This window comes from Copadichromis virginalis, linkage group LG22 (assembly GCF_057382275.1).
Source record: "Copadichromis virginalis isolate Kocher_CV1m ecotype Utaka linkage group LG22, C_Virginalis_male_GT1.1, whole genome shotgun sequence".
NCBI classification, from domain to species: Eukaryota; Metazoa; Chordata; class Actinopteri; order Cichliformes; family Cichlidae; genus Copadichromis; species Copadichromis virginalis.
In genome coordinates this window covers 6,442,022-6,461,227 of record NC_140638.1, presented here as the reverse complement: position 1 = coordinate 6,461,227, position 19,206 = coordinate 6,442,022, and the positions used below count along the sequence as shown (strand labels likewise).

The following is a 19,206-nucleotide window of genomic DNA, read 5'->3' as shown; positions in this document are numbered from 1 at the left end:
CAAACACACTGAACACGTCGTTTTTGAAACTGTCACCAATGGTCGGGTCGCACAAAAGCCAGTTGATCAAGGAACTTATTTGCCACAAAAGCAACACATCTGTTCAGACACCAAAACGAAGAAGGGGGAGCAGCAGTAAAAGAGGCCAGAACGCAATTCTCTCACCAAGAAGAGGCTCCGTGTGAGGCTCCTTAAAGTAAGAGGGAGAAAACGCAACGCACATGCATCAGCGTTAGCCGGGCCAAGAAATCAGAGACATCCAGCTGAGAGCATGAAGGCCTCTATTCACGCTCATACTTTCAATTCACTAAACACTCATGAAGCTGAAGCAAGATAAACAACATTAATGCACCATAACAGTTTTCAATCTAACATCTTAAATATTTTAAAAAACACAGAGCATAAAAACCAGTGCGTGCATTTATGTTTCTGTGATGACTGGAAGATACCTCATATTTTTATTTTTGTCACATTGTCATTGGTTAGTAAAGCTAAAATGTATTTGTGGATTGGGGATCGTGCAGTAAATGCAAAAAAACCCCGCCTACATGGGCTAAAGACATGTCACCTAATCTACAAATAAAAAAAGTAACTGAAATGTGAAGCAGCGCTAAGACTAAGCCATAAAACATTTAGATTTTTGATGAGAATCCAGCTTAAAATGCAAAATCCGAAACATTAATTATCCATCCATCGTGACACAACTGTGAATTTAGCCTTTCCATTAAGTAATTAATGTGACATATTGTTATTGTAAACATTTGGTATCCTCTAATAGGATCTGCAGGGCCATCAGTCTCTGTGGCTGTAGCTGGTTTGTTTACAATGAGTGAGCCATCTGCCTGCAGCAGGTTTTTAATTGGTCCAATCGGTGTAAAGGATCATTTAATGGGGATTCTGGGCAGCAAAGTGTTAACGCTCTACTAGTTTTAATGACCTCACAGTCAGCTTTTAGTTAAAACAGTGAAAAACAGTTATTTTCTGTCTAAATTAGTTTGAAGCTGAACGATTATCCCTGCCAACTATTTTTGATTACATCAAAAGACTGAATTCTTATTTCTTCATTTATCAGGCAGACTGATTTAAGCATTCACTGCCTTTTCTATTAAATGCTCATAAAATTGATCTGAACATTTTCCTCAAACAGTTTGGTTGCTCATATCGAACCGGCGTCCCCTCGGCACAGCGATCAATTTCTGAGCGTGATGTTTAGGTGCTTTCTATAGGCGAGTCATCTGTTTGGTGTGTAATGGGGTTTTAATGGGAATCCATAAATTCACTTGATTAACAAACCGCCTCCTGGGGACGCCGGGTGAGCAGCCGGGGTTAACTGTCAACTCTTCTAAATCATCCAATCCGTCAGTTGATCAGCCGGTAATGAGCAGGTGAATCAAAGAAAGCGAGGATTTTAAAGAGCTGATTGGAAAACAGTCACCAGTTTGTTTTTGTCTCTGCAGGCTCAGCATAATTAAAATATATTTTATTCAAAATTGACATTTCAAGAATGAGAAACAAAATAATAACCACAGCTCAAAAAGGCTTTGTGTTATAACTACTTTTTAAAAACAACACAGACTCTCTAAAGGCTGATTAACGGCACTAAATTACTATAAATCATGAACAAATCAACTGAAAATCAAGTTTTTTTACCTGGTGGGTTCTAAACAATTTCTGCTCCAATTAAGAGACATTTATTATGGATTTGTCTTTTTTTTTTAATTATTAAAATGAAACTAATCATGAGTATCCTGCACAGTGCAGTCTCTAAAAAAATACCACAGCCCAGAGGCATAAAACTCTGTGCAGACTCACAAATAAAACTGTGTGAATGCCCACAGCAGAAAAGCATATTTATAAAGGCATCTGTGCTCTTTTACATTCTTAGTCATTATGAAAAGTTATGCACATGCACAAGCCTCATTTTGGTTCTGGTCTTTAGCAATAAATTCATCATTAACATATAAAAGTCACTCTTTGCACCTCGAGCTATTAATGAAGCAATTAAAAAATCATTTGAAGAAGAAGAGGTGGAGAAAAGGAGATGTGGATTCGCTGGTCTCACTTCTGCAACTGTGCAGTTCAGAGCAAAGGACTCTGGCAGAGGTCGGTAAGTATGTAAGCTACAGCTGTGTGCAGTACCCAGAATTCATCAGTGAATAAGAATAAGAATCGTATGATAATAAGAAATGGAAGTAAAAATCACAGTTTTGCAGTATCAGGCTTGACTTGCTACTTGCTCCAAAATCATGTGTATACATGGTCCGATGTCTTTATGTATGTCTTAATTTATCAAAACTAGTTTTTGTGTGTATGTGTATTTATGTTTATAAAAAAGGTGTGCATGTTTTTTTCTATGTTATTTAAATTCGGGGTCCTTTTGTCTGTGTCAGCATCCCTGGATATCAGTTTTGGGAATGTTCCTTTGTAGTTCAATTCCACTGAGTCATCCTCAGCAACGGTGATCTGTTTAATTTGGGTGTGAACATGTTTGCCTGGTGCAGCACTGGAGGGGAAGAAGCTGACCAGCTGACCATCTTCACTCCCACAGCAGGAGCAGGACCGTCTGCCTCTCCCTCCCATCACAGACATCACTGTCCTGCTGCTCACTTTCTTTTACACCACCAAGAGAAATAAAGAACTAAAGATGGGGGTTACCTGTCTGAAAGCCTCGCCGTCACTCTTGCCAGCCTGCTGAGCAATAAGCGTCAACTTCTTGTTCTTCTCGTTCCTCTTATGTACTTTATAGATGCAGGACAGCAGGCACGCCAGCAGCATGAGGGCAACCAGGCCCAGCAGCGCGAGGATGGCCAGAGTCAGGGGAGGCAGCTTATAAGCTGAGCGAGACAGACGAGGACGGGTAAGGAAAAAACAACCATGGCGAGTAATAATGAGTCTTCTGTGACAACAGGAATGATGCTTCAAAATCCTGAAAGAACAGATATCAGCTTTCATCTCTGCCTCCTTTAAATCTCATCATTTTCTGCTGTTAACACGTCAGTCATCCGTGCACATGTGCTGGATGTGCACATGTGCCCGCATAAAACTGATAAGAAATAAATAAGCATTTAACATCGTGAACTATAATACAGAAAAACACAATTGCAGAGCCATGATAAATATCATGCGTTTTCTCCTCAGCAGGAATTAAACGATCCGATGTGGGGATTTAAGGTGCTCTTATCCACTTGCATTTATTATATTTATAAATATTACTCACAAATGTTAAACTGGAAGTATTAAAGTAAAATGTCACTAATTTATTTATTATTCATTGGTTTCTGCTCTTCTGACTCCCTTTGTATTACACTTTATATAAAAATAGAAATACATCGAGGGCACGCAGGCACATAAATGTCAGCAGCCTGCAGTGTTGTACATCCTTCAGCATGTTATTGCTTAAATTATTAATATTTATGACTACACTGTGACACAGAAAGACCAGCTTCAGTGTCTGCTCTTTAAAAAAGGGAAAATCAGAAATGAATGTATAACAGCTGTATGTAGCCTCTGGACCTGAAATGCTAAGCTGCAAAAAATGCAGAAAAAAATGCTTTTTTCATTTCCAGCAGGGGGCGACTCCTCTGGCTGAGGAAACTATCTCACAGCTCAGTTCATCTATGACTCAGCAAACACTTTCCTAATGAGTTTTTGATTTGAAATGCTAGCTTCAAGTCTTATTTAATACAACACGAGGTTCTTTTGTAATCTACGGTCCCATTAGCTGCAAAAAAGCTGGAAATGATTTCAGGCATCATTTGTCCTTCATTTATCAGTCAGAGGTACTTTCCTCTCTCTGTATTGATTCTGATGCTCCAACTTCTCAGCGTGAGTTTGAATACGATAAAAGTTTGATGGTAAGCCCGGTGCTCTGTCTCTCTTTGCTTCCAGCCTTTGTTCATGTAGTTCATGTTGTATTACACTGACTTGCAAACATGCTAGCAGCCCTCTGTGTCTTTATTTGCATTTTTACAATACAAAAATTATGCTAATTAGTTTATTATGCTTGTTAGCCAACAGCAATACAGAGCATGTTGTTTATTTAAGTGTGTTTTTTCACTTACGGGCTACATCTATGTAGACAGCAGCTACAAGATGCCCAGCCAGGTCTGTCACACTGAAGACACCCGAGTCAGACACTTGGACCTTCTTCAAGGTGAGATGTGAACCCTCCACGTTCACCCTGCCCTCCAGCAGCGGGTCCGTCGGCGTCACCACAACCCCCTCGTCCACGATGGCTCGGCCCCGACTGTCTGATTTGGGCTTGAAGACGACGTTGACGCTGGAGTAGGGCAGGTGGAGCTGCATGTTGAAGTTGTCTCCATAAGCGAGGTGCTTGAAATACAGGTGATCTGTGGCAGACCAAAAAACACACATAGTTCTGTGTGTGTGTTCAGAGAAATTTAAACTTGATTTAACCTGTTGGAAGACTAATTTTTCTAAATGCAGCAAATATAAAACTTAAATCTGATGCTGCTCACCACAATAGCATAAACACAGGATATAAATGTGTCACCACAAACGTAATCATATGATTCTAAGCCAGCCTGCATTAGTGGGGGTCTGTGGATGCCCTGCTGTCCTAAACCAAGACAAGGGGTCAGCAAAATAGTTGTCTTTAAAACAGACCATTGTGCTGCACTGGTGAAAATTACATGTAAACATGTGGAAATGTTTAATAATAATAAAACAGGGATGTTTTCCCAGATTATCTTTAGGCCAGTGAGACCCAGGGTTGTATGTCTTTTGGACTTTTTAAAATCTTATTAAACAATATTCAGTTCAATTAAATTCAATTTTATTTATACAGCACCAAATCACAACAACAGTCGCCTCAAGGCGCTGTACCTATTACAGTAAGGCAGACCTTACAGTAATACGTACAGAGAAAAAAACAACGATGACCCCCTACGAGCAAGCACTTTGGCGACAGTGGGAAGGAAAAACTCCCTTTTAATAGGAAGAAACCTCCGGTAGAACCAGGCTCAGGGAGGGGCGTGGCCATCTGCTGCATGGGATGAGAGAAGGAAGACAGGATAAAAGACATGCAGTGGCAGAGAGCCAGAGATTAATATCTGTTTGGTTTTCTGTTTGAGTCTTTATGTCTTACATTATCTTTTTGTTTCTTACGTTTAGTTACAGTTACTGCTCGTACAAAAGTATTAGTTTCCTCGGGTTCTTCTTTTGTTGACTTCTCATTTTGAGTTTACTGTTGTGTCTTCAGTTTCCCAGTTTAGTTCCTTTCTGTTTTAGTTAGTTAGTTGTGTTTTAAATTTAGTTTTACTTCACTTGTGTCGTTCTCCTGATTACTTTCACCTGTGCTTTGAGGCTCAGCTGTGTCTAACTCCCTGATTAACCCTCAGTGTCTGTGTTTATATAGCCCCAGTTTCCCTTCGTCCTTTGTATCAGCAACTGTTAATTTTCCCTCTTAGGTTCCTGCAATTGAGTGTGTTGAACATCTGTTTTGCATTTTGAGCCTCATTTATGAACTATGACATTCCTCCAAATAAAAAAATTTGTTTTCACTTTATTATTTTGTGTCTGTGAGTCCTGCGTTTCAGTTCTCTTTCACACCCCCGACAAACAGCAGTGGGCAGGAAGGACCCCACTCTGACTTGGTGGAGCACGGAGAAACTATTGAGTATGAAGCAACATATCAATCATTCATTCAATGAGTCTGCTGCACTGAGGCTGGACTGAAACATGGGATGAACTGATTAGAGGTTAATGAGTTTGGTTAATGAAATTTGGTGGACATTCATCCTCCCAATGAGATAAATTACTCATGACATTGAAACACAAAACCACACAGTTATGAAAAAGAACATCTATATTACTCATAATAAAGTCTCCCACGAGGCTTAGCCGTATATTGTTATAATACTAGTTCATTAAAATGGTACATAACTACATTATCTGCATGAAAGTATGCAAATGTTGGCATTTAGCTCAAAGACCAGCCTCACAGAAGCTCTTGTGTTGCTGTAGAAACTCAGCGGTGTTTTAATTTCAGTGATATTTATCAGTCTTCAGTTGTAATATTTTGGCTCTGTAACCTTCACCAAAGTAAATGTGTTTTTGATTGAGCTCAGAATCCCTATAGGTGGGTTTAACCTTTTTTAATATATTTAATAAAGACTTTGACCTTTTCTGAGATTAAGGATTTTAAGACAGTGGCACTCAGCCAACATGACCATTTAGCGAAAATCTAGGAAAACCTGAAAAGCACAAAAAGCAAATCACTTATTAAAAACTATGGAGGCTTTAATAAATGACGGGCACATCGAGCTACTCAGCTACTTAACCTCTAGAGACCCTTTTTCTGGTTCCAGGACATATTTATTAAGAGAAAATTGGAGACTGCCAATCACAACACAATAACTGAGGAGGCCATCTGTTACTACTGTGACTGCAGTAAACACAGGATTGAGTGCTTTTTATTTCCTCAGGAACATATCAGAAGAGCTGAAGTTAAGACTTGATTAAAAGCAGGTTCAGTAACACCAGCTGAATGATTGTCTCGTGGCTTTTTTGTCACTTTTGATTAGGTAGAAAAATATTGCAAAAACTTTATAATCTCTATTTCAAATCACACTCTGAACTAACAATATTTAAAATTAGCCTTACTGTGCATCAACAGTTTTTTTCTTGCATAGAGCCCAAGGTTACTTATTTTTACCTGACACTTTATTTTATTGACTAAATTGGATTTTTTTCTCCTCAGGCAAAATTTTAAAAGTGTAGCCTTAGGCTTGTGTGGTTAAGAACTACACACACAAACCCCAGTTGGGGGCAGAGTTACTGCAGGTGGGCCAAGCAGAAAAAATAATACATGAAGTGCAAATACGTTCGGGGAAAATAAACAAGAGCTGTGGTAGAATTTAAGTAAAATACAAAGAAAAGAGCTACTGACTGACAGGAAGTCAGAGGCACAAAGCATCTGCACGCACACAGAATGACTCACTTTAACACCGAGTGATCGATTAAAGCCGACAGGATGCTGTAAAGCTCAGATCTTCACTTACCTCTGACATTCAGGCAGGTCCGAATCTTGACTTTGCCCTCGCTGTCTTTTACTGTAAAGCTGCCTTCATCTGTCATCCTGACCGAGTGCAGCACCACACGCTTCTCCGACACGCTGAGGCGTTTCATGTATTCTTCTGCCAACACACCCGTCTGGTCGTACAGCACCACAGGTGGAGGCTCGGTTGTGTACTGCGTCTCTGACTGATTAAGTTGAGACGGACTGGGCCTAAAAATTGTGAAAAATCAGAATAATACAGAACAGATAAAGTAACACAGTGACTGCGATTAAGGATGTTTCCAGAGATGTTAACCGCCCTGTTTCTTCTTCTCTTTATTAATTCATTTCTGGCTTATTTCAACACGCAATAGATGTAACACAGAAGGAGCTGGAGAGCAGCCTCTGTATGTGTTTTATTGTTATTCCTTTGTGTGTTTCTAGTCATCCCCTCTCTCTGTCATGTGTGTCTTTCTGGTTTATTTTTGGTAACTGTTTTTCTTTGTATGTCTTCTGTGCTTTTACTTAATGTTTCCCTGGATGTTCCCACCTGTTTCCTAATGTGTGATCAGTCCTCTGTGTATACAGCCCTTTGGCCTTTGTCACCCACCCATCTGTTATCTCTAGATTTCTGCTTTGTGTTCCCTTTTTCTAGATTTTATGGCTTTTGTTTTTAACCATTTCCAGGATCTTCTCATCACACATTCAAAACATTCAAACAATCTGTAAAGAAAATGATTCCAGCTTTGGTACTGATTCACTCTGATGACCATACCTGAACTCCAGGGTGATGGGTCCTTTAATGTTGCTAAGATGGATGTAGTAGGTTTCTCCGTATTTGACAATTTGCTCCAAAGCGCAGTCTGATCATCGACACACAGAACAAACAGTCAAAGATGAGAAATTTGTCATGTTGTGGCGAAAGTCACCTCAGTGTAAATATTAAACTCTCAGGAGAAATCTCAGTGAGCCCAACCCTCTCATGTCCTCCTTCACTACATCCATGAATGCTCGGTGTCATCTTCCTCTTTTCCTCCTGCCTGGCAGCTCCATCTTTACCATTGTCTGTCCAGCATATCTACTATCTGACTTCTGCACGTGTACAAACCATCTCTTGTTTCTCTGACTTTGTCTCCACCTGCTTAACCTGAGCTGTTCCACTGATCTCCATCTGTGCCACCTCCACCTCTGGCTTTTGTCTTTTTGTCAGCTCCAAACAAAACCCAGCAAACACACCACCTCTCGCTATCATCTTCACTCTTGCTGCTATCCTTTAGTCATAATCACTCCTGACACTCGTCTTCACCCTTCACTCCACCCTGTCAGCGCTCTCTTCTCGCCTCTCTTCTGCACTATTGTCAACATGGGTCCTGTATCTTCATGTACGTAAAGCACAGTGTGTATCTTATCAAGCTTATGTCAAGTAAAGTCACTTTTATTTACAAAGCACATTTTTAAAAATGAGATGCCCCAAAGCGCTTTTGAGTCATCTAACATGACGTGTTGCGTTTCCTTTTAAGATGGTGACTAATTTGTATTTTCTGGCTTCCTGCAAGTAAAACCTGGTCTTCTTTGTGTGTTTGAGTTGAACAATCTTTGCTGTAAGACAGGTGAAATTTAAAAAATCAAGACCGATCATAGAGGACATTTATAATTTCTTTCACGGTTATACTGCCGGCCTGCACAGAATGTCTCTTTCATATTTCGTATCTCTTGTGTCCAGCATTTTTCCTGTTTCCAAACCACATTTTAAAAAATCTAACTTAAAGCACATGAAGAAGACAGAGGGAGGCTTACCCTTGACGATGAGTTTGAAGTGCCTTTCAGTGTTCGGATTGTTTGTGTCCTTGATGATGTACGTGCCCTCGTTCTGCTCCTGCACGTCTTCCAGCACCAGGTAGCCCAAAGTGTTGGAATAGGAAATGTTGTGATTCACCACTTTCCCCGCTGTGATCAGCGGCATGTCGTAGGACTCGCTGGTCGCAGATTTAAAGATGACCTCGCTGCCATTCCCGCGTGGGACATCGATGTGGACGTCCTCGCCAAAGAAAGCTGTCCTGTGTTCTGTTTTTACTGGTAGAAGCAATCAAGATGTTTTTATTAGATATGTTGAATTACTCTTTTTGTTAGTTTTTAGACTTGGTTTTAACCTGAAAGCACAAACACTCTGTCTTTGTCATGTATATAATATAATAATCCTCAAAGAGCGTTCTCAGGCGTGCATTAACATCCAAACAACCATTTTTACCTTTTGCAGATGCTGGCAGGACTGTGGGAAAACAACAAAAGATTAGTTTAAAATGAGTTTATTTTAATGTGCATCTTTTTTTAGTCTGCTGGATTATACAAAAACCTTTAAATCATTTCCTTTGTTCCAAGTGAAAAACCACACAGCTTCCGCAGAAAGCATTAAAGCATTTGAAATGTAAATGCCGCCAATAATGACAGCTAACAATAGACTGGATACAAAAACAAAGAGCCAGATTCTTCATTACAGGCGAAATGAAAGGAAATAAGTGGAAATTAACTAGATCACAATGTGTTTTAGCTTCTTTGGTGAGGCTTTCACAGCATCCATGCTAATCACCCAGTTAAAACAAATGTGGTTTTGTAGGAAGTCTGTTTCAACAGTTCATCTATCTAAACTCTCTCCCTGGTGACTGATTATGTTCTTGCTTACCCGTGCAGAACAGGACGCTGAGCACTGCGGCGCCGATTACTTTCATCTTGAACAGTTGATCTGTACACAAAAGAGAAGAGAAACCCACAGACAATACAAAACAAATTAAAAAAGGCTTTTTATAGCAGGATCGTGGCTCCAGGTTTTTAAAAAAAGCAACATTTCCCATATGGTAATTTTATTTGACAAGATATATTTGTTAGCTTCTGTGTTTAATTTAGAAACCCCTCGCTAAGGTAGAAGCATGCCAACTTCAATTTTTGTCCTCAAGTTGAGGAGAAGCACCCAACCCCGCCCACCCCTAAATTCTCTACACCGCTGTGCGGCATTGAGGAGCTTTTCGCAAATTAGCTCGGTAAATATCTAAGAGTAGACTTCCGCCAACACTCTTTGGCAAGAAAACCTATAGTGCTGTTGCAAAGTCAAATATATTATTAAGTCAAGTTTTATAGATAAAGTGTCTTCAAGACAAAAACGTGATGTTGTGCTGCGCGAGCTGAACAGCGGCTCCTCGTGTCTCCCGTGGTGCTGGGAGATAATCGGCTTTCCACTCACGACACAGGATCACAAACTGCAACGGAGGACGAGGGGAGGAATCAAGAGGAGAAAAAAGATGAAGAGTAAATGAAGAGAAAGTAGGAGATATTTAAATGCAAGAGTGCACAGCCACTACTTTGGGATGATGAGCTGGACAGGAGCCAGCTGGCACGAGGGGACTGACATTTACCTGCAACTGCACCGGCTTACACTAAGCAGTAGTAGCATAGTTATTAAGGTGGGATAATTAGATGAAAGATTAAGACAGACACGATGAAACAGCTAGAAACAAAAAGGAGTAGAAAGATTAACAACTTAAACTGGTTCATGCAAAAATCGAATGAACATTTAGGGATGTAGAGACGATCAAGACGACTTACTGAAGCTTAAACTGAGAATCAGAATGAAGAAGAACTCTGACAGTCGGCTCGCTTCAGCATTTTGCATGAACAACATGAAACCACGGTTTCCATCGTGTCTTTTATCTGTGGTTCAGGGTGGTGGTGGGGATTATAGTTTCTTATCAGCCTTATCAGCCTCCCTGAGTATTGTTTCTGACTATGTCCATCTCTTACAAGCACAGTGTACCCATCTACCAGCCAGAGAATGCACCATGTCACAAAACTGACATGACAACCAGCTCACTCTACTTAAATGGCCTCCACAGTCGCCAGATCTCAATCTTTCCCTTTGGGGTGTATTGAAATGGGAGGATCACATCATGGATGTGCGGACAACAAATCAGGAGCAACTGTGTGATGCTTTCATGCCAACACAGATCAAAATCTCTGAGGAATCTTTCCAGCACCTTGTTGAATGTTTGCTACAAATAATACAGGCAGTTGTGAACGTAAAAATGAGTCTAACCTGATACAGTAAGGTGTGACTAATGATGTGGCCACTGAGGTGTATACTCTGATCTCCACATGGACTACTACAAGTATTACTGACCAGTTGAGCAGGCCCCCATTATTGTAAATCAATGCTAAAAAACAGTAGTCAAGTACTCAGAGTAGCTGTCGTTAAAGTAGGTCTGAATGCTCATTTCCAGCACCTTATACTCATTTTTTAAATTCGAGTGGAGTCCAAAAACAAGCAACATCCCTTACATTATTCACAGGTCAAAATAATCCTTTATCATCTTATGCTGGTGTAGCGCCCCATTATATTCACTGTCTAAAACCAGCTGCTTCAGCTTCTTTAATTTTAAGACCAAACTTCATTTAAGCCACCGTTCTTCTAACTAAATGCCCCTCACAGACAAGAGGTAGGTGCTGCACTATGAGCTCCAGCTACACATGCAGTATTCAGGAGAACGTCAAAGAAGCATTACAGGAGTCACTACTTCATTTTCTTCGTGTCTACAGCCGTCTGTGTCCATCTTATACGCACAACCCTGTTATAAAAGCTAGTAATAATCCTGTCGGGGAACACGACGACATGTGGGTGTAAAAGACTGACATACTGTCGAAGTATTAAATTAACTGCAGATTCACATCAAAGACTTGCATTCATCTACAACACAAATCCACTGTCCTAACACTACACCTGCAATCAGGCTGACACTTGGATGACAATAATCAATCCACCTGCTTCCATCCTTGGCATTGTTTCGACAGCGCTGCTCTAATGGGGCGGCTGACACAACCGACTTCAAAACGCCTGCTCAGCAAAACAAAACACACAAACAGGCGTGGGCTAAATATGTCCGCTTTTAATTTGAAACTTACTGAACCTTCCACATAACTCTGAACAACAAAGACGAAATGAACAGGAATGCCAAATACCTGCTGATAATTCAGTTTTTATTCAAATAAAGTGGTTCTTCCTGCTGATTACAGATTTCAGCCTGCAAAAGGTTATTAAATTTAAAGCAGGTTTCAGAGCTCTGCAGCATATTTGGAAGTATAATTTATTTTCCTGCCTGGATCCAGTTCAGGATGGTGGAAAAGAGGGAATCACGGCATCTTCAGACTGAGAGAACAATAAAATGCCACTGCGTTTCTGCCAGCTCCTTCAGATGAGGGATTAGAGTGCTATTTAAAGAAAGAAAAAAAGAGGTGACAGCCCATGCACTTTCCTTCAGCACATCAACACATGTGAGGACATTTCAAAATGACACCCTAGCATTACTGTGGGCAGGAAAACTGTTCCAGAGGCTCTTAGTCCTTTGCAGAAAACACAGTAATCATAGCATATTTTCTAATCGCCGCCCTTTTGAAGCAGGTTTAAATCATCTCACTTTAATGTTCTACAGTGGCATTAGTTCATTGCATATGTGAGTGCTCATGCTGGGCTGCAGCAAAGACATAAATCACAGGTTTGAGTCATTGATTGAGAGGAAGCATGCATCTGACGGGAAAATTAACTGCTGCTGATTACATAAATGTACACATCCACTTTAAAAACATGGAATATCTATTCAGTGAAGTGCGGTGGGAGTAGTGGCTGTGCATGAAACAAAACTCACACCTGACACCACCGGTTTGGATTTCTTCAAGTGCAGGTATGATGATGCATTTTCCAGAGTTTCTGGTTTTCTAAACATCTCACTCGCTGCGTCAGAGGAAAGTCATAATAAGCTAAGAGGCCTGTTATACAGATGTAATCGTTGTCCTTTGGCTGAGTCTCTCGTGTCCATTTATAGAGGCTGAGTCTAAATGGGGTCACAGCTCTCATGTCTCCTATTATAACTAAAAGGATCAATCAAACTATACAAGGCATAGCATTTAGTGAAGTGCGTATGACACGTCCAGCAGCCGCCCCGCGGTGAGAGGCTCGGAGGGTACATCTTCCCGGCTGATCTCATCAGTCTGACATCAATCGTGACTGACGGATTTAAGAGCCTTTTCCACCTCATCGCTGCTCTCCCACACAAGACGGAGGGCAGCAGCATCATGCCTCCATCCTCCTCCTGTTTCAGTATCAGCTCTCTCATCTCCCACCTTCAATCTGATTCTGGTTTCCTGTTTGTCTTTCTGTACTTCTAATCTTCTCTTCAAACACTTTCCCTTCTTTGTCTTCTCTCTCATTAATTATCCTTCTGATTCCTTTCAAGGTTAGTCTGACTCATAAGCTGTGATGATAGCGCACTAATGTCAAATATCCTCCACCTGTACTGAGACAGCAGTGACAGTTTCTCAATAACATCAGAAGAAGTGAAGGTTTGGGGTACCTCGACTCTCAAAAACTGTGTTGTCGCACGAGTGCAAGCACAGGTGGAAATAAGAGGTGGACACAGTGTTGTCCTCCACACTGCATCATATATAACTATATAATAAAAGGTAATATAATCATATGCACTGAAATCTTTAAATATGAATTTGAGACGATAAATCACCTTCATATGCCTCACAGTGTTCCAGAAACCAGTCTGTGATGCTGAGGGTCCACATGCTCGAACCCCAGTGCCCGCCGACACAAGTGGTGGGTCCACAGGGGGGCTAAACCACGTTATCTTTTTTTGGCTGTGCCCAAACAGGCCCCATCTACACTGACCTGGTCACCAGACACCTCTTACAGGCCTGGCTCTGAGAGAGAGAGCCCCAATTTCCCACTTCCAGCCGAGGTTAACCAACTCAGAGAACGCTGTTCTGTTAGGGTTTTCCATCGCTCTTTGTCTGATTCCTCCCCTGAGACCAATTTGCTATAACCCTACCCCTGATGGCGTCAACCCCCTTTCACTGCTGTAAGGTGGTGATTGGTGGGGTGGGGTGGGGGGGGGGGGGGGGGGTTGATCTATGATCTACTATTCTCCAACTCCTTTACTTTGCAAGAAATTAACTTAAGATGCTATAAAAGATAAAAGTAGCTTCCACAGAAGTGCAGAAAAGCCTTAAACCTGAATTACTTTTAATGGCCAGCAGGGGGCGACTCATCTAAACTTCCAAAGAAGGCTTTGTAAAAACAGCTCTCTGTTAGCTTGCTCCACAATCTCAGTAGACATTTTCCTGATGACTTCATAGGCTCTCTCAGTGGTTTCAGGTCATACTGAGTGAAACTTGAAGTTTGGGGGTTTTTTTTAAGCTTTGGTCATTATTAGAGGTAAAAGTTGATGTGCACTCCTGACATCCACTTTCAAAACACCAAGATGGGAACAGAGAAAATGCTTAACTGACACTTCCCTTACTAATGAGTGATGGTGGCTGCATGCATGTTTTATACTGACAATGCTGGTAATGCATGTTTATGGAGGTCAGCTGTGATGGTTATAACTCGATGACTTTTCAATTTTCAAGTGCTATTTTTTCCTAGAAGCATTTTCCTATTTCCTACCTGCCACACCTAAGTGGTACCTGGTCCCTTCTGCACCACCTGAAAATGCTGAACATCACTGATGTTCAGAATGCTAATCCAAAGCTTCTCCCTTGTGTCCATTTTCCAGTCAGAGTGATCAGCAGTGGAGCTTCAAATCTAAAGATGCTGCACCTTCAAGATTGGCTCCACTCTGTGGACTTGCATGTACTCTCTTCTGCACCTCCACCCCCATCCCCCCTTTAACCCCTCCTTATACAGCTCACAAAGCCAGAAGCAGCAGCTAGTGCAGCCAAGGGTGTGTCACGACCAACACCAGCATGAATGGGCCGGTCCCAATTTGTCGATGTCCAGATAAAATGGAGGGGAGTAAAGGGACAGAGTGAACATGAATGGAGACTCTCTTTGTTTCATTAATTCACAGATGTCAGAGGAGTAACAGTAAACCATCAATTTATGGTTTAAGTAAAGAGTAATCAAATATTGGCACGTCACTTAGAGGAGATTTGTAGCAAAACGAACCCTAATAAGAAGCATTTTTCATAAATATGACGCACAGACCGGTGGCTTGGTTCATGTATTTACCACAAAATAAAAGCAAGGCTTCCCACAGTTCACCACAGCATTTATTCATCCATCCATTTTCTTAATAAAATGTAAATGACTTTTCAGTGACCAATACTTCAGCCCTTCAGCGGGAGGCTGTGGTGTGTGCTTTAGTGCATTGCATAACCGTTTCTGCCTGGAAAATACCCTGTTTTCAGACGGGTATTTCCCGAACACAGCACACGATAATGCACCACAGCCAGGGGCAGCACGGGATCATACGCTATACAGCATATCGAGCGTTAAACCACTTGGCGATCTGATTATCAGCATGAGTGCAAAGACTCTGCTTTTTCAGTGGCGTCAGCAGAAACACGAATGAATTTACAGAATTAAGCCAAAATTAGGAGAATGGAGGAGGCCACTGTGCGCAGTGGCACCATGCAAACAAACGCAGCGCTTTGATTTCTGCCTGAATGCTGTGGAATTTGCAATTTTCCCGGGAAATTCAGAAAGTTTGCCCCTAATGTAGCGTTAATTGCTTTATTATTGTGTGAAGGAAATCCCTGTAACTGCTGCCGCCGGTGGTTACACGCCCTACATCACCGGTGCGAGCGCTCAACACAAGCAAATAGTCAAAACAGCGAAGAAAAACTGCAGAATTTAACCCACTACCTCCCTGACTGAGCGAAATCACGAGGAAAAAAAGACCAGTCGTTGTAATATGCAATTATAAATGGATGAGGGTAATTACCTTTGTCAAGCCTCAGATCCGAAAATCACTGGACAGGGAGGGGCTCAGGAGTGATGGAAATGTTTTTCCTTCTTTATCTCACCAATCTCGTCCACCCCATCACCCCCCAACTCGACAACTAGAGACTTCAATGAGGCCGATTCGGGAGTGGGCTGAGGACTTTCGGTTGATGTCGGGTTTGTGGACCATTTCATTTCGGCCTTGCTCGGAAAGCTTCGGTAGAAAGCGTCGATTCTGGCTCGGAGCCACAAGAAACCGCTCTGCAGTTTAACCTCAGGCCACCATCACACATGCACGATTTCTCCAGCCTGTTGTTCAAAATTACCATCGAAAACTATTTTAGGTTAATTTTTTTTTTTTTTTTTTTGCATTAACGTTTTTCGTACATTTACATAATTTTTTTTAACATAATTATTATTTTATAGTATTTATTTCTAACAGCATGTGCTCGTCTCTTATTTTTTTCAGTAAGATTAAAGAGCTTTGTTCCTTTGCAATCAACAAGATTCACATAAAAACACAGACATATTTAACCCATGAAGTGGACAACTACAAATCAAAAATGAAGAAAGCCAATTACACGAAGTGACAGGCACACCTTTCAAAATCAATAAGTGGCATGTGAATGGTCTCCTGTTAATCACAAGCACAAGTTGATTAACACGCTGCAAAAAAAGAAAACCCCTTAAGCTGTATAAAACATGCAGAAGCTTTTGCAGTGTCATTAAAACGCATTTTGCTGAGTCGGTAAAAAGATTTGCATTATGTTCTAATGAAGACATTAGGCAGCTTCGTACTGTTAACTGTCACAGTGCACACATAGAGCTCCAGTGCTGCAATAATAAAAGTTCCTCTGTTGTGTATTAATGCAAATATTCAGCATTTGCATTAATATGCTGCATATCTACAGTAAATTCAACAGATATCCTAAAGATCTACAGATAACATGATGCTAATGTGCATTGCAAATGCAGAAAATTATTAACCAATGGATGTAGGGCAGACAAAAATAGAAAGCAGATTGGCATATTAGTTATTAATATAAGAGAGCTGGTGCAAATCAGATCAAGTTTCTCAGTTTAAGCTGGCATCCTGTAATAAAGTCTGATCATGTATTCGCAGAGAGTAATGTCAGTATGAGGTGCAAAGACCCAATTTCCAGTTTTTATTGAGCTGTAACGTAAGGGGCTGGCAAGTTACCATAGCAACTTCTAACTGTGTATAGTTATCTCTTTTTAGTCTAAAATCACAAAAGTATTGAAAATAACTCCCTGCAGATGTGTAGCCAAATAACAACAAGTTGTTAGACTGTGCTTCTGTGTTTCATCAGATTAATTTATTGCATACATGTGTGATCAACAGCTAGAAAAGCATACATGAGGTGGGAGTAACTTAATATGCATCCTTTCTTCCCATTCTAAGCCATCACCCAGCTGGGTGAGCTCTGCTTTAAAACAGCATTTTAAAAAACAGCTGTTCTCTTTTTGTTTGCTGCTAAATAGTAGAATAAACTCATCGATGTAATTTGGAGGTATACTAGACCTCTGTATACCAGGCCACAGGTGCTCATCAGTCATGGTTGTTTGTAGGTGTTTTTAAATTCATTTTAATGTGGAACAACTGTTTACAAGCAGCAGTGCTTAATGTTACTGCACCAGCATCTTAACACAAGCAGAAAAGTAGTAAAAGCAGTACTGGAACAGCTCTTGTCATTGTGCCAGAGAATGATTGACAGCACTCTTCTCCAATAAGTTTGGGCTGTTTTTAGAATCTCTGTTTTTTTATTGCATTTTACTAGATTGAACACATTTGTTGTCAGTTTCTAAAAATAATTGTTTTACAATATTATATTTTAATTTTATTTAAAAAAAATATTAACTGACCCACTTTGACTCATCACATTTCATTTATGTGAGAAAAAGACTTTACTTTATTGAAACATTTTCATAGTCTAATGCACTGTACTATTCTACTTTATTTATTTATTTATTTGTCTTAGAATGGATGCAAAAATCTGGACTGACCCAGAGGGTCATTTCTGTTTTACACTGTTAGCAATAAATCAACAAGAGATCTATGTTGGATGTAAATTAGTGCGGTCTTTCATCTTCCCGGCTTACTGAGGAGGTGCTGACCAAGATCCCGATTTCCTGACTTGTACTTCTCTGTTGATGCTGTCCAAGGTCCTGATTTATGCCAGCCCCCAGCGTCACTGCCTTCGACTGAATCACAGCCTCGACCTGCCGGAGGTGCAGGCCCTGTAGAAGTGCTATTTATCTGCCTATTTGTGGAGTCTGGACATTATTATACTTGAATTAGTTGTCCAGACTTGACGTGCATACGTGCTGAAGATGTTTAGATGCTCATTCATCACTAGGGGAGCCTCTGATGGGCCTCAGATTTGCTCTGCAGCAGCACAGCGACCCCAAACACACAGAGGAGTTATAATGAAAATCTTCAAAGAGCAACGAGCACTGCAGCAGATGGTAACCTCCTCCCCCCACAGAGTGAAAGGGATCACTCCTGCTAATTTTTATTGAGTCAGTTGTGTTTGTGCTTATTGATCTATGTATTTACTGATGTGTCATGTTTTAAGTATATGCACCTGCAGTGTATACAGTATAGGTACCCAGATTTAAGATGTACATTAGCAGAAAACAGGATCAACTTTAACCCTGTTTGACTATGTTTTGGTTATTTGTATTTAATCCCTTGTTTCTTACCTGTGTAGCTGTTATGGCCTCCTCTGTCCCTTTTTTCTTCCCTGTTCTCTGGAGCTCTCTGGCAGACACACTCTCACCAGGAGTGGGTGAGAGTGGGCCAGCCAGACTTTCTGATTGGTGTAAGGTGAAAGGAAAAACAGGAGTTTAAGTATAGATGGGAGATCTTTAAACCTGGCCCTGCTCCTCCTGTTCAAGCCACAGTATCTTCTGGTTTGCTAATTTGTTACTTCTGCCCTGCACTTCATTATATTCTCCAATTTCCCCTTTCACCTTAAACCAATCAGAAAGTCTGGCTGGCTCACTCTCACCCACTCCTGTTGGATTGTTCTCTGATTTCCAGTTTCCCACATGTTACACCATGAGGAAATGAGCAAAGACTGAGAGACTATGTGGTTTCTGCTATGTCCCTCACGTTGGGAAACACGTCCCAAATCTTCTGGAAACCACCTTCTGCCCAAAATTTAAAGTCTACTCTTGTCTAAGTAGCAAATGCTCTCAGACCTGCTTGTTTAAAACTGATCAGCTCTCACCCCCACTATCCTATCCACTCACAGTTCCTGCTTATTTCATATTAACTAATAAATATAGCTAAAAATTTCTGAAAGCATCCCCACTTTGATACCTAAAACCTTGCTGTATAATAAAATAGCCATCTGTTAAACACAATGAGTTACTATAGCAAACGTATGATATT

The 19,206-nt window shown here is 40.8% G+C and overlaps 1 protein-coding gene across 1 annotated transcript in view; it reads right to left on the bottom strand.

Annotated features, from left to right (window-relative positions):
- The window catches only part of LOC146682571 (uncharacterized), a 32,359-nt gene extending 16,377 nt beyond the window's left edge, over positions 1–15,982 (bottom strand). Inside the window, exons 1-8 of the mRNA XM_085445791.1 lie at positions 15,790–15,982; positions 9,699–9,758; positions 9,267–9,287; positions 8,816–9,091; positions 7,794–7,881; positions 7,023–7,249; positions 4,062–4,349; positions 2,656–2,834 (exon numbers count right to left, since the gene is read on the bottom strand). Of these exons, the coding sequence (XP_085301917.1) occupies positions 2,656–2,834; positions 4,062–4,349; positions 7,023–7,249; positions 7,794–7,881; positions 8,816–9,091; positions 9,267–9,287; positions 9,699–9,744 (1,125 nt within the window). The 5' untranslated portion in view covers positions 9,745–9,758; positions 15,790–15,982. The remainder of the gene's footprint in view (positions 1–2,655; positions 2,835–4,061; positions 4,350–7,022; positions 7,250–7,793; positions 7,882–8,815; positions 9,092–9,266; positions 9,288–9,698; positions 9,759–15,789) is intronic.
- Positions 15,983–19,206: the final 3,224 nt, after the last annotated feature.